Source organism: Dipodomys ordii, unplaced genomic scaffold (genome assembly GCF_000151885.1).
Source record: "Dipodomys ordii isolate 6190 unplaced genomic scaffold, Dord_2.0 Scaffold4, whole genome shotgun sequence".
NCBI lineage: Eukaryota > Metazoa > Chordata > Mammalia > Rodentia > Heteromyidae > Dipodomys > Dipodomys ordii.
The window spans coordinates 13986697-14000165 of NW_012267220.1; the positions used below are offsets into that span (position 1 = coordinate 13986697).

The window sequence follows — 13469 nt, forward strand, 5'->3', positions numbered from 1 at the left end:
ATAAGCAAAAAGAAAAAAAGCCGGAAGTGGCACTGTGGCTCAAGTGGTAGAGCGCTAGCCTTGAGCTGAAGAGCTGAGGGACAGCGCCCAGGCCAAGAGTTCAGGCCCCACGACCGGACCAAAAAAAAAAGAAAATAGACCATAGTCTATTTTATAGTGTTTGAGAAATGATTTCTGACCTCCATTTTAAATCATCCTTGTTTCTTTAAGAAAACCAAAACTCAACAGCTGTCTTACATTTTTACTATTAACTCTGTATTTAAAGAATAAAAAATAAATTCCATTCTCAATTTACCTCACTCTTTCTAAGTTAAATGTAGTAAAAATAAAGCTTAAAGAAATCTTTCATGGAAAAAATAAAAGTACTTCTGGCATCTGAATTCTCTTTAAAGAGAATTAACCTAGTGTTAATTTTTGAGGTGATTTGGTTACTTGGACTATTTCAGTAATTCCATAGGTTAAAAAAAAATCTTGGGTTTTTAAATGACAATCACTTGTGATATATCTACTATTAAAGTTTCTGGTATGTGGGTTAAGCAATTTGTAGTTATTATTTGTAAAAATATGCTGAAAGGAAAACCAACATTATCTTTTATTTACCAGTATGTAAGATAATATAATTTGATAATATAATTTGATAGATTTTTTAATGAAAGTTTCTGAATATTTAAATTTTTAAGTAGTGAAATTGGAAATAGTCCCTTTTTAACAAGATTTCTTTTTTATTATGGAAAAATAAGGAAAATTTAAATTACCTGTAATTCTACTATCTATATGTAACTATTTTCAATATTTACACATGAGAAATACCCCTTTTCAGTTCTCATAAAATATGTGAAATCCAATTCCTTTTAGATGCTTGAGATAATTAGATACTGAAATAATACATTATTTTGGTGCATGTGTATGTTTTCTTGGCTAGAAGAGATACTCCTGGCTATTTATACATGAATATGACTATTCTACATCCATAACATTTCATATATAAAATATCTTTATCTATAAAGTAAGAAATTCTTCCCAACAAAATCACAGGCGTATTTTAGGCACCCTGTACAACCGCAGATAAAATTAAATGACAGATAAGAAAGTACAATTCTGCCATTCGTGATCCCGACTCATCAGTGCTGAAATGAACTTCCGTATAGGCACACATTCCGTGAGATTATGTTTCACTTGAACAAGTTGAAGATGTAATTCTCCTTATTAATTCCCTTTCTCACCCCCTGCTACTCTTCCCCTCCTGCCCTCCTTCGTTTTTCAAAACAGAAATCTGTTCAGTGGACTGCGGCTCGCATGGTGTTTGCATGGGGGGCACTTGTCGCTGCGAGGAGAGCTGGACAGGCCCAGCATGTAATCAAAGAGCATGCCACCCCCGCTGTGCTGAACATGGAACCTGCAAGGATGGCAAGTGCGAATGCAGCCAGGGATGGAACGGAGAGCATTGCACCATTGGTAGGCCAACCACACTTGTATTTATTCTTATACTTCATTGCTTTTTTTTTTTTTTCCTTTTGGCTAGCTATGCTAGGAATCAAACCCAGGGGACTTAAGCCAGCTAGGCCAAGAGCTCTACCTCTGAGCTATCCCCAGCTCTAGGCTGCACGTCTACAGCTTTCCTCCATCTACTGCAAAAGAATGAACATTGTTGGCTGTTTTACAACTTAGAGAAAGCTTGTTTCTTCTCATTGTGATTTTTTTTTCAATTTGCCTTCCTTAAAAAGGAATTTTTTTGTTGTTTATAAGTATGGTTGTCATTTTCGAATGACAGTTCATTTGTATTTAGGACAACTGTTTGTTAGTATGAGATAATTTTATGTTTTTGGAAAAAATGGACTCATATAAAGAAAATTTAATTTCTACTTCTAAGCGGTGCATTCAGTGCGCCACAAATGTGCATCTTCACAGCACTGTGGAGTCCTGGCCCCACAGTTATGAGCTGTCTTCTTCATGCTCCACAGTGCCATTACATCTCTTAACACGAGTTGTGTTATTATACTTTAAAATTGTTTTAAATTTTTTTAAATACACAGCATTATTGATTCCAGAATCACAGACCTTAGACTTGCCAATCTGTTTAGTCTCTACAAAAGATATTTTACTTTTTATAGCTTTCTTTTGTAGTATCACTAAAAATAAGTAAAATAATGCATAAGTCTAGCTGTCCTTTATACGCCTCATCCCTTTCCAAATGTGATGATAGGTTAATTAAAACAATCAAATAGGTGGTTAGTATCAAATCATTTTCATTAAAAGGCTTTTGTAAATAAATGGTATTTAATATGATTATAGATGTATAAAAGCCTTACATTCTTCATATACTCAATCCATTTGCTTTTACATGCCAAGTTACCAAATTAAAATGTTCAACTAAAAATAGTACAATAAAAGTGAGTAATAAATGTCTAGCTCACTTCAGTGAAAGTATATAACATTACTTACAAATACCCAAACCTGCAAAAATTTCAGAAATTAAGGTATAATATTATTCCACATTTTTTACTTCCTTAGGGCAAAATTTGATAAAAAAAAAAAACTATTTGGAGGAAGTGTTGGTGTTTTGAAGAATTTCTTCTTCCAGTATAGCTACAAGGATTATGTACTTCTATTTATTTATTTATTTGCTTTACAGGAATTGGGTGGTCAGGAATTTTGTGTCATGGGAAAATTAAAATCACATATAAAATTGTCACAAGTCTACCTTTGTGAACTCTACGTAGATCCTCCTGGATCATATTGACATCTGTTTCAAGGGTCACACACTCACCCCTTCACATCATGTTCAACCAAGGGCTCGAGGACTCAAGGTGGTTGGAATTAGCTCTCGTTTATTACACATCCGAAGTGGGGCAAGTCCACTCCCAGGCTTCATGTGTTTTTTCTCTCCCACCCAGAGAAGTCACATCTCGCCTGCTCCGTTCGCTAGCAATAAAAGGTATCAACATTTCTTCTAAGGGAAGCCCATGGGAAACTCAGGAGCCCAAGATTACAATCTGTCTACCATGACCACCAAATCCCAGAAGAAAAACAAAACAAATGTTTATTGCTCCAGGTGGGCAAGATAATATGATCAGTCTAATAAACATCCAAATTTCCAGAGTCCAGCTCTGCAAGCCTCTCTGCAGGTCAGGCTTGCTGTGTTCACTCTACAACCGGCTATCCGGTTATCCAGCTGTAAACTCTTAGCTGCACAGCACCCTGAAGGCCTCGTTGAATGTGAGCTTACTGGCTAAGGGAGGAAGCAGTTGATTTGTGCTGACATTAACTGTAGATGCACATATTTAGAACACTTGCACAGTGCACACCCTCACAGTAGTGATCTGGATTTTCCTTCTCTACTCTTTGAAAGGGGCCTGGTAGGATCATCGCAGCACGCTCTTCATAGGAACTGCATTAAAGGGAAGACAGTTGATGAGCAGGATTCAAGTATCTTCCTGTGAATGTACTACACACTATACAGTATTTCTCCTCTGAGGAGACTGTTTCATGCCCCCAAATCTTAGAATGCCCATATGTCAAAGGGAGGGCAGGAGGGAAAAAATCCTTGTTTTGTGATGCCACTACAAGTTAATACTAGCTGGTAGAGGGAAGTTGCATAGCTTACTATGTATTCTGTAGCTTTGAAAACTAAAATACGTAGCAGAAAGCAACAGACACATTCACTTCCCAACCACTAGCTACACAACAGACCAACTCTTTTTGAACACCCTTCTTAGTTGCATCAAAACAAGATTTTTATTTGTAGCAAAATTTGAATATATCTTGTTGGGTTAACAATTACATGTTCTATTGTTTTCATTAATTCTGTTGCTTTTCTACTCCTATGAATAACAATATGGGACCTGCTTCATTTGAAAAATAAATCTTAAATGTGAACCTTTTAAGAGTTGTGGAAACCCTTAAAATCATTATTTTTGCTAATTATTCCAAAATTTGGCATATGAAGATCCGGTTTCTTTTCCCTGGTCTACTTGCTAACTGAGTTTATATCTACAATGAAACCTAAGGGACCATTTTTGAAACAACCAGGAAGCTGTGGTGTCTTTTCATTTGGATGATTACCATTCTATAGATTTCCTCCCAATTCTGACACTTAAGTATCTGGCTGAAAGGCGCTGCCACTTTGTGAAAGAAGACTCATAAATCAGCAAGATTTCCTTCTTTCTCCATATTATGTGCCTTGTCATTGAATATGAGCAGGAAAGTTAATTGAAAAGGAGATAGAGGAGAAATTAAACAGTTAGAAGCAAACAGAAGTTTTGCAGTAGAAAGCAGAGACTATTCATTAGTCATCTTATCATGTTTTCATATACTCAGTTCATCTTTTCATAAAACCATAGACATGTTGTTAGTGAAGTGGTTATAAATTTTGAGTATTCACTGAATAGCTTCTACCTGAAAAGTTTCCATCCTGACAGTTTTATTAGTGTGTTCATGTTTTCTTCTCGTTATGAATCATGAGTTCAACAAATGAGATGTGTTCATCTGCAATTTCCTTATTATTGTCCCATGTCCTCCTTCTTTCTCAGCTTAACACTATCATGATAGATACAGATAGAAAATAAAACTTTTAGCAATATTATGATTAGAGTAGATATCTCCCAGGAGGCACTAATAAGTGGGACCTTTCGTAAGTCAAGAATAGAGGAAGTTATGTGAATGAACTACATCAAATAAACACCAACCCAGCAGTAACCAGTAAGCATGTAAACCAATAACATGGTTTAACACTAACAGCAATAATGTCATCCTTGTGATGGTTCCTATCTATGTGTCTTCTTTTGTTTTTCGCGCATTAGGAATGATATAAGAATATTCAGGGTGGAAGTGGTGACACTGAGCAAGCTGCGTTGGACTCAAGTTGACGTGTTAAATTGACACCCCTCTGAACAACTACTTAAAGACAATTTAAAACAATAAAAATTTAATTTAAAAAAAGCATATTTAGAGGATCCAGAAGCAAGTTAAAATATATTAAACATAATTAATATTTTATAAATAATAGTTCACATGAGTAGACTATTTTATGGTCATTTCTATATCAAAACAGTTCTATAGTTTAAGGGGTAAGGTGAGTCAATGGCAAATCTATGAACTGTGACATTATTAGTTATGAACTAAATAAGTTTACTGTCAATGGATCTAAGTGGATCTAGGATCTATAACCATGTAAATAAGACCCAGTTCATTGGGCTCCTCTTTTCTTATTTCTTAAGAGTTTTCTTGGAGTATGGCTCAAGTGGTAGAGAGTTGACCTAACAAGCATTAGACTCTGAGTTCAAATCCTGTATAGGAAGGAAGAAAGAGAAGGAGGGAGGGAGGGAAGGAAGCAAGGAGGAAGAAGAAAGAAAAAAATGAAGTATTGACCTATGGTGTGAATTAATTGGCCATAAAATCAAATATTGTTCCAACCTCTGATGAACAGCTGCTGGAGGCAGAATTCCAGGCTAATGTCATAGACAATAACAAGTTCTGAGTATCAGATTTTGACTATTACTAACCTGCAATCAAACCATTATGTTTAGTTTTAGTTGAAAATATTTACCCCTAAAGTTGTCTATCTATAGCTGGACATTTTAGAGATTATAGATGAGACTGAGATCTGAAAGGGAGAGTGTTAACTCTCTGGTTGTTATACCAGGAGTGTTTGTTAAAAAAAACAAGAAGACTCATCCGCCCATCTGCAGTCTAGAGAGGTATCTTTTGGAGGCTGATGACATTTCCACTTCTTGCAGGGACAGCAAAGGAGAAAATGGGCTTATATCATGCGGTTTTGGTAGTAAAAGGAAGAATTTCAGATTGGAAAGCATGTTTAATCTTGGAACAAGCTCCACGCTTCCAATAAGCTTTAGCAATAGCATAATTACATAATGTGAAACATTGGAGTTTTGCTTCTTCTTTTTATTGGTTTGAGGAAAAAATTTTGAAGAGGAGGGTATTTTAACCTTTCTTTCCATCCCCCCAAATTTAAAATTCTTGGGTACTAAGCCTATATGAGGGACACACTGAAGTCTGTTGAAATTCTGCAGCTTCTAAACAATGGATAATTTCTGCCATATTTGGAAAGGAACTAGAATTAACCATTGAAAAAAAGAATTCTTTTTTTTTCTACTCTTATTTAACCTTTGTGTGTGTGTGTGTGTAGCAAGAAATCATCTTCACCTCTCAGGATGACCTGAGGTTATTTTGTGGGATACTACATTTTGATGGCTTCAGTTGCTTTCCATCTGTTAATTAACTAGTTTTTCCCCATTAAGCAATTATTGAACATCTTTTTTGTGCTACATGTACTATTTCTTGTACAAGACAGTGTAGCATAATAAAAATGGGCTTCAATTTTTAAGATAGCATTTTAAATCGGTTCTACAATTCACTATAATTTATATCTTAACTATTCTTATCCCCAGACTTTTTTCAAATGCAAAATGTAAAATTAGTACTTGTCGGAGATTTTGAAGGAGAATATTGTAATGTTTGAGAGCTTTTTGCATTTGTATCTGTGCTGAACTATTGAGTGACCTGAGGCAAGCATTTAATGTTTCTAAGTATGTTTCTTCTTCCATAAATATGAATATTGTGTACCTCAAAGCATTGTTAGGATTCAATGAAATACTATGAAGTAGTACTTAATAAAGTACTTAGAAAGTAACACACAATGCATGCAAATATAAATGAGATGAACTGCAGCCCAGACAACATTTTGAGTGGTAACATTTATTTTCAAGTAAAAGAAGGAACAGGTGTGATGCTGTAATTCCAGACAGGGGATTGAAGCAGGGGGACCAGGTGGCCAGGGAGCGAACCTGGGCTAAAAAGGAAATTCATTCAAGGCTGGTTTGATTAGTCTATATAGTGAGATGCTATCAAAAAAAAGTTGTGCAAGGAATTTATTTTAGTTAATGAAATTTCCATCCATAATCATAAAATGTAACCTAGTGTCAGATGAATATTGTTTAACAAGGAGCTGCTGTGTTTTTGTTAGGGGTTAGAGAGTTGTTTTTGAAAATCATGATGATGAAGGAAAGATGGAATATATTGTGGCATTTTTCTTCTAGTAATGTCTCAAACACAAGCTATTTATTGAGCAACATTGATTTCCATGTACTTTCCAGCAATGCAAATGGAAATTTGACCTAAGGGAAATCCTAATTCCTTTAAGCTACAAAAAGACCAGCTATTCATTTTTATTCTAATTCTTTAGTACATTGGGAAACAAGATAATTAATTATCATAAAGACATGCTTTGTCTGCTCAGATGAAACTTAGACCTACTGTACCCAGCATATTTACATTAAATACGATGGTTGCTCTGGGTATTTTGGATGCTGAGATTAGAAACTGGAAATGAAATGCACACAGCTGGGGAGTTAACTATTAAACAATATGGTGGCTGGGTGGTGGTAGGGGTAAAGGTATCCAAACAGTTAGCAGTGTGGACAAGCTGAGACTTGGTGTCCTAATTCTTATCTCTGACATGGTGAAAGATTAGTCTCTTTAACAGTTAAATTAAAAATAAGTGACAATTTTGAAGAAGTAATGACCCCTCTTTAAAATGCTTTAATTAGGCTAGGTGTTGATGGCTCACACTCGTAAGCCTAGCTACTCAGGAGGCTAAGATCTGAGGACTGCAATTCAAAGCCTTATCTGGCAGGCAAGACCATGAGACTCCTACCTCCAATAGAAAAACAATGAAACTTGGAGCTGTGGATCAAGTGGTACGGAGAACAAAAGCTCAGGGACAGCACCCAAGCCCTGAGCTCAAGCCTCAGGACTGCCACAGAAACAAAGCTTTACTTAGATTATAAAATGCAGTAGTCTTTGTAACTTTTACAATATATATACACATATGTATATATACATATATATGCGTAAATATATGTACATATACATATACTTTTAATATCTATACACACATGTATATATACATGTATATGTATATGCGTACATATGTGTATGCATATACATGTATATGTATATATATATTCACCTAATTGAGAATTATTTTAAAAACTGAGTTTCTTTTCATCTTTTACCTTCTTACTCAAATGTTACTTACAATTCTTTCATAACAAGCAAATGATGAAGTACCATATCATACCTACGGATAACTCTCCTGGGAGGCTTAGGTCTTCACGTCTGTTACAGGTGCAAGGGTATGAAAGGAATCACTAATGCTATGTGACTTACATCACTGGCCAGCTTTCCTGTGAAGTTTTCATAGTCTAAGTATCAGGGTTCCTATGCCTCAGTTTCCTCAGCTACAAACTGGGAATATTCCAGGAACATTCCTACCATCCACTGGTTTACTAGAGCCATGACTGCACATAATCAGAATGTATATGACGATTTAGCATAGCCAGGTCCACTGGAAGCCAGCAATAGAAGTGCAGCTGAAGAACTGAGTTTGGGAGGAGAAATACAGCTGGTATGTAAGGAAACAGAATTTTTCTTGAAATCACATATATCAAACTTTTCATCCAGTTATAAATGGAAATCTTGTGCTATGGGAACATACTTGGTAATGGGACCCATACAATTGAAACTATGTTACTGTTTGGGGCATTTTGCTTTTGAGGCATTTTTGTGAACATTCCTGTATTTGCAGGATACAAATCTATGACAGTCTTCTATGAGCTTTTCAGGGTGAGAAGTTGCTTCACAGTGCATCATTGATCTGTATAAATCCACTAGAGAAATTACGTTTATATGATGAAATACTCACGCTGGCAAAAGATGACATAAAATTGAAAATGGTCCATCAAGAAGACATCAAAACAGAGTAGTTAATAAGTGTCGTCGATTCAGAGTATGTAAAATCAGTTTATTACACAATAAAAATCTCACCAAATTTGACAGTATTGCTAAAAATGTACATGACATTAGCAATAACAAATTTTGAAGCCAAATGAAAATTTTCAAAACTGGCAATATTGAAAATCACATTAAGGTATCACATTGAATAAAGACTGCAGTATCTTCTATTCTACAAGAAAGACTGCTGCATTACCTTCTATTCTACTTACAGAAAATATGACCAGATCATTGTCATAGAAGAAGGAAATCAAAGAGTAAATATTGCCCTACAGAATATGGAAAATGTGTATTAGAGACAGGTGAGGCACTTAATGAATTACAGATCTCAGAAAGTTGAGATTTGAGGATTGTGGTTCAACGCCAGCCTGAGCGGGAAAGCCCAAGAGACATTCATCTTCAATTAACAATAAACAAAGCCAGAAATAGTGCTGTGACTCAAGTGGTAGAGCACTAGGCTTGAACAACAAGGATTAGGGACAGTCCCCAAGCCCTGTAGGGACAGTCCCCAAGCCCTGAGTTCAAGCCCAGTACCGGCACCAAAAAAAAAAAAAAGTTGTTTGGGCTTTCAGGTGTTTATCAACTGAAAGTGTTTCTCATCCAGAATAATAATTATCTTTTATAATGTATTTCATATATCATTGTGTTTTTTTTCTTAAGAAAGAGAACTCCCCTAAATTATAGAAGTTTGAGACCCACAAAACCTGGATCTGCCCTCTGTCCCCACTCTATCACTTGGCATGATCTTGGAAAATCATGGTAACCCTCCATGATTTCCTGTGAAGTTGGAATAGAAATAAGTACCTTCTTCACAAAGTGCTGAGGTGATTAAATGCATGCAATCTGACAGAAAAGCACTCTGCCCAGTATCTGGCACAAAATGTACACCATAGAGAGAATGTACTTACAGTTATTTTTCCTAGAATGTTTGGAGTGAAAGTAATAAAAATCCAGTGATTTTTTTCCCCTCTTGGATCATTTTTAGTCTCTGCTAATTCCTCCCCCAAAGTAAGAATGCCTACTACATTCAAGGAGAATTAATCCTCTCCTTTTCCAACACACTGAGAGTAAAATTAAAGCTGCTTCTAGATCTGTCATCTGCAGGAGAGCTCGGGACATATAAAGCAATTGGATGGAGAGCTGAGGAGAAAGGAGTTTGTCCTAAATTGACTTCATTGACAGTGGGCATCCAGACAGGCTGAGAAACCTTCCAAAAATCTTGCAGAAAGATCATGTCCTAAAGGCCTGTTCACTGTGCAGTCCCAGTGATTCTAACTGACAAGACGGTTGACGTCACAGAGTAGACAGAGTGTCACAGAGTGTTGGTTCCTGAGAGAGCAGTAGAAAGCTCCGTTCAGAGCATACTGCATTTCACTCATAGTCTGGAAACTAGGCTTGTTTTCACATTTCTATTTCTTTGGTTAAGATAACCTTAGTCTCCTTTGGGGGGCCTCTCAGTATTACATTTTTCTCATTTGAGTCTAATTTATCAGTTAACAGATTTATATACAGTATTTTGTTCTCAGGAATCCCCTCAGAATTGGTATTTTCTTAAATGAGGTCATGTAATCTCTTTTCTACAAATGCAATCCTAGTTTCTCTGACCTTTCTAAAACATGGAGGCCCTGTTTCATTAGGTTGTCAGTGCTGTGTCTACTTGAATATTTTTTTAAGTGTTGCAAAGATAATGTTTGCTTTTACTAGTCAACAATGTTACATTGTAAAGAAGGCCTTCAGTGTCTGTGTTGTTGATGGTAATGGTGGCTATCAGGGTTGATGTAATAAATCATCTCTCCTTCAAATGGCTTTTCTTTTCACTGTGTTAATTGTTCTTTTGTAATACTTTGGTTTGCTTTTTTTCTCCTTCTCCTTCTTCTCTTTCTTCTGCTTCTGCTTCTCCTTCTTCTCCTTCTCCTTCTTCTTTCTTCTTTTTTCTTCTTTCTTCTTCTTCTCCTTTTTATTTTGTCTATTATGACGCTTAAACTCAGGGCCTGGGTGCTAGCATTTAGTTACCACTTGAAGCCACAGCTCCACTTCCAGCTTTCTGGTGGTTAATTAGGCATCAGAGTCTCGAAGAGTTTCTTGTCTGGGCTAGCTTTGAACTGTGATCCTCAGATCTCAGCCTCTTGAGTAGGTAGGATTACAAGCATAAACCACCAGGACCTTGCTGCTTTTTTATTTTCTTCTCTTCTCTCCTCTCTTCTTCTTTTCTTTCCTTTTTGGTACTGGGAGTAGAACACAAACCTTTGTCTTTGCTAGAAAAGCTTCAATACACATCACAGGCCTTTTTACTTCTAGTTTGTTTTTCAATTAGGGTTTCATGCTAATGCAAGTATTACCCAATCAGTTTTGATCCTCCTAACTATGATCCTCCTAACCCAACCTCTTGAGTTGCTAAGATTACAGGCATGAGCTACTACATAGCAGGCCTTATTTGTCTTTACATATATCAAATTCATCAAAAAAAGGCCATAAAGTCATAGATTCAACTTAATGACAGTCAGTTGTAAGCAATGGCAGAGTGGTACTTCTTGAACAAATTAGTCTTTTACTTGGTGCTCTGTAAAACCTGCTAAGTGAAAGGGTTATCAGCCCTCTAAATCTGATCTAACGATGAAACTTTAAGTTGGATGTTGTATTTCCATCATATTTTAATCTCAAATATTACACAAGAAAGTTTTTGAATCACGCAATTTCTACTAACTTTAATACTCCATATCCCACCAATCTTCAGATTTGCTATTTGGAATCTTCTATTAACTTTTTGTGCATATGCTGCAACTTTAGCTTTTTACTTTTCCTCCTTCTATGTCTTCTTAACCTGCCTGCATAAGCCATGTATGTTTCCAAAAGCCCTGTTAGAATTACATCCTCAGATTAGGCAAATCCTCAGAAACCCTTTGCATTAGAATTTTCCAGTCCTTTTGCCACCTGTCTTTCTGTGTGAGAATCAGGAAAATCATAGCCCTCCAGGGCCATCTTATTAATGTTCTCTGATCACGTGGAGGATTTTTTCCCAGTACATAATTTCCCAGGGCCTCAGTTTCTTTCTTAGAATGGGAGTGTAGGCATGAACAACATTTGCTGTTTGTATCAGACATCAGAGCCCCCTGTTCTCTGCCCTGTCCTACATGCTGTAATTTTACCTCAGTAAGGAAAGAGGTAGCTGCATTGTCATCAGCGAACCCTGCATGAAAATTCCAACTCAGATAGCAATCTCTGGTAAGAGGCACATTTTTATCATACATGGATGGACAGAAGAGACTATTATTAAAGATGCTGTATATTTAGAAAAGGAGTATTTAAGATGTTCTAAACTTGAATTCTAAACATGGGTGACTGTTTTGTGGGTGAATGTATCTTTCCATGTGGGTGATGTATACATAGCCCATGAAAATGAGAAGTTTGAGATCTGTAGAAAAAATATGCTTCACATACTGAGGCAGAATCATAGGATAAATAAATTCTACCCAATGGTGGTGGATTGTACATTTTACTCCAATCATCCTCCTGTGTTATAATTCAGGGCCCAATAGCCGGTACCTAAATTAAGCTTTTTTCTACCCAGTATACTGTAAGGTACCTTGACTTCAGAAACAGTTGTGTTCAGAAAAACAAATGGAACGTTAACTCCATTGTGATTTTTCTCACATGGGAGCTTTAAATAAGCAAATGCTGATGATTTGTGTTGCTTTATGAGCTCTTAGGTATTATTGAAATATGACTGATTCCTAAGATTTGATAAGCCTCATTTCTTTCTTTCTTAATGTCTTGTATTTATTTCCTACCAGGAACTTTCATGGTTTATTGCTTAGTTTTTCTCTTAAATATCAAAATAATGTACTCTGTAAGCATTCTATATCTTAGGGAAACACCTCACAAACTTAAGTCACATCAAAGAATTTGGGGTGAGGGACAGCACTGGAGATTGAACCCAGAGCTTCACAAATGCTAGGCAAGCACTCTACCACTGACCTCAAGGAGATTTTTAAATCTATTACATTTTATGCCTTAGCAGACTTTTTGAAATACAAATATGTCCATGCCTAGGATTTCTTCCTTCAAGCACATTTCTCAACTTAATTCAATTTACATTATATGTTTTAATTTATTGAGAGGCATCTTATCTGACATAAATAAGAGTGAACAGAACTTTCTCTTTTTTTGGGGGGAGGGGGTCAGTTGTGGGGCTTAAACTCTGGGCGCTGTCCCTCAGCTCTTCAGCTCAAGGCTAGCACTCTACCACTTGAGCCACAGCACCACTTCCAGTTTTCTGGTGATTAGTGGAGCTAAGAGTCTCGCAGACTTAACTTCCCAGGCTGGCTTTGAACCGTGATCCACAGGTCTCAGCCTCCTGCAGCATGAGCTACCAGCGCCCAGCCAGAACTTTCTTTTCACCCCTGGAAGGTTCAGTAATTCAAGACTGTCATATAAGCAAACTGACCCTAGGCAGATTGGCAGGGAAGATAGGATTAAATTTATTAACGTGAAAGTGCATGGTAGTCACACAGACGGTGGGAGCTTAAATAGCATTCTAAGCTTAGGGATTCCGGGACAAAGTAACAACAGAAAGGAATGGGAGCTTGGGGCCTCCCAGTGAGAGTGTGAAAGGAGAAATGTGCAGGACACAACTGTCCTCCTGCTAAGTAAATCAAGTC

At 36.6% G+C, this 13469-nt stretch overlaps 1 protein-coding gene across 1 annotated transcript in view; it reads left to right on the forward strand.

Moving 5' to 3' along the window:
• Positions 1–13469, forward strand: part of Tenm3 (teneurin transmembrane protein 3) — a 444870-nt gene that overhangs the window by 338202 nt on the left and 93199 nt on the right. The window contains exon 10 of the mRNA XM_013023835.1: positions 1270–1455. Within this exon, the coding sequence (XP_012879289.1) occupies positions 1270–1455 (186 nt within the window). The remainder of the gene's footprint in view (positions 1–1269; positions 1456–13469) is intronic.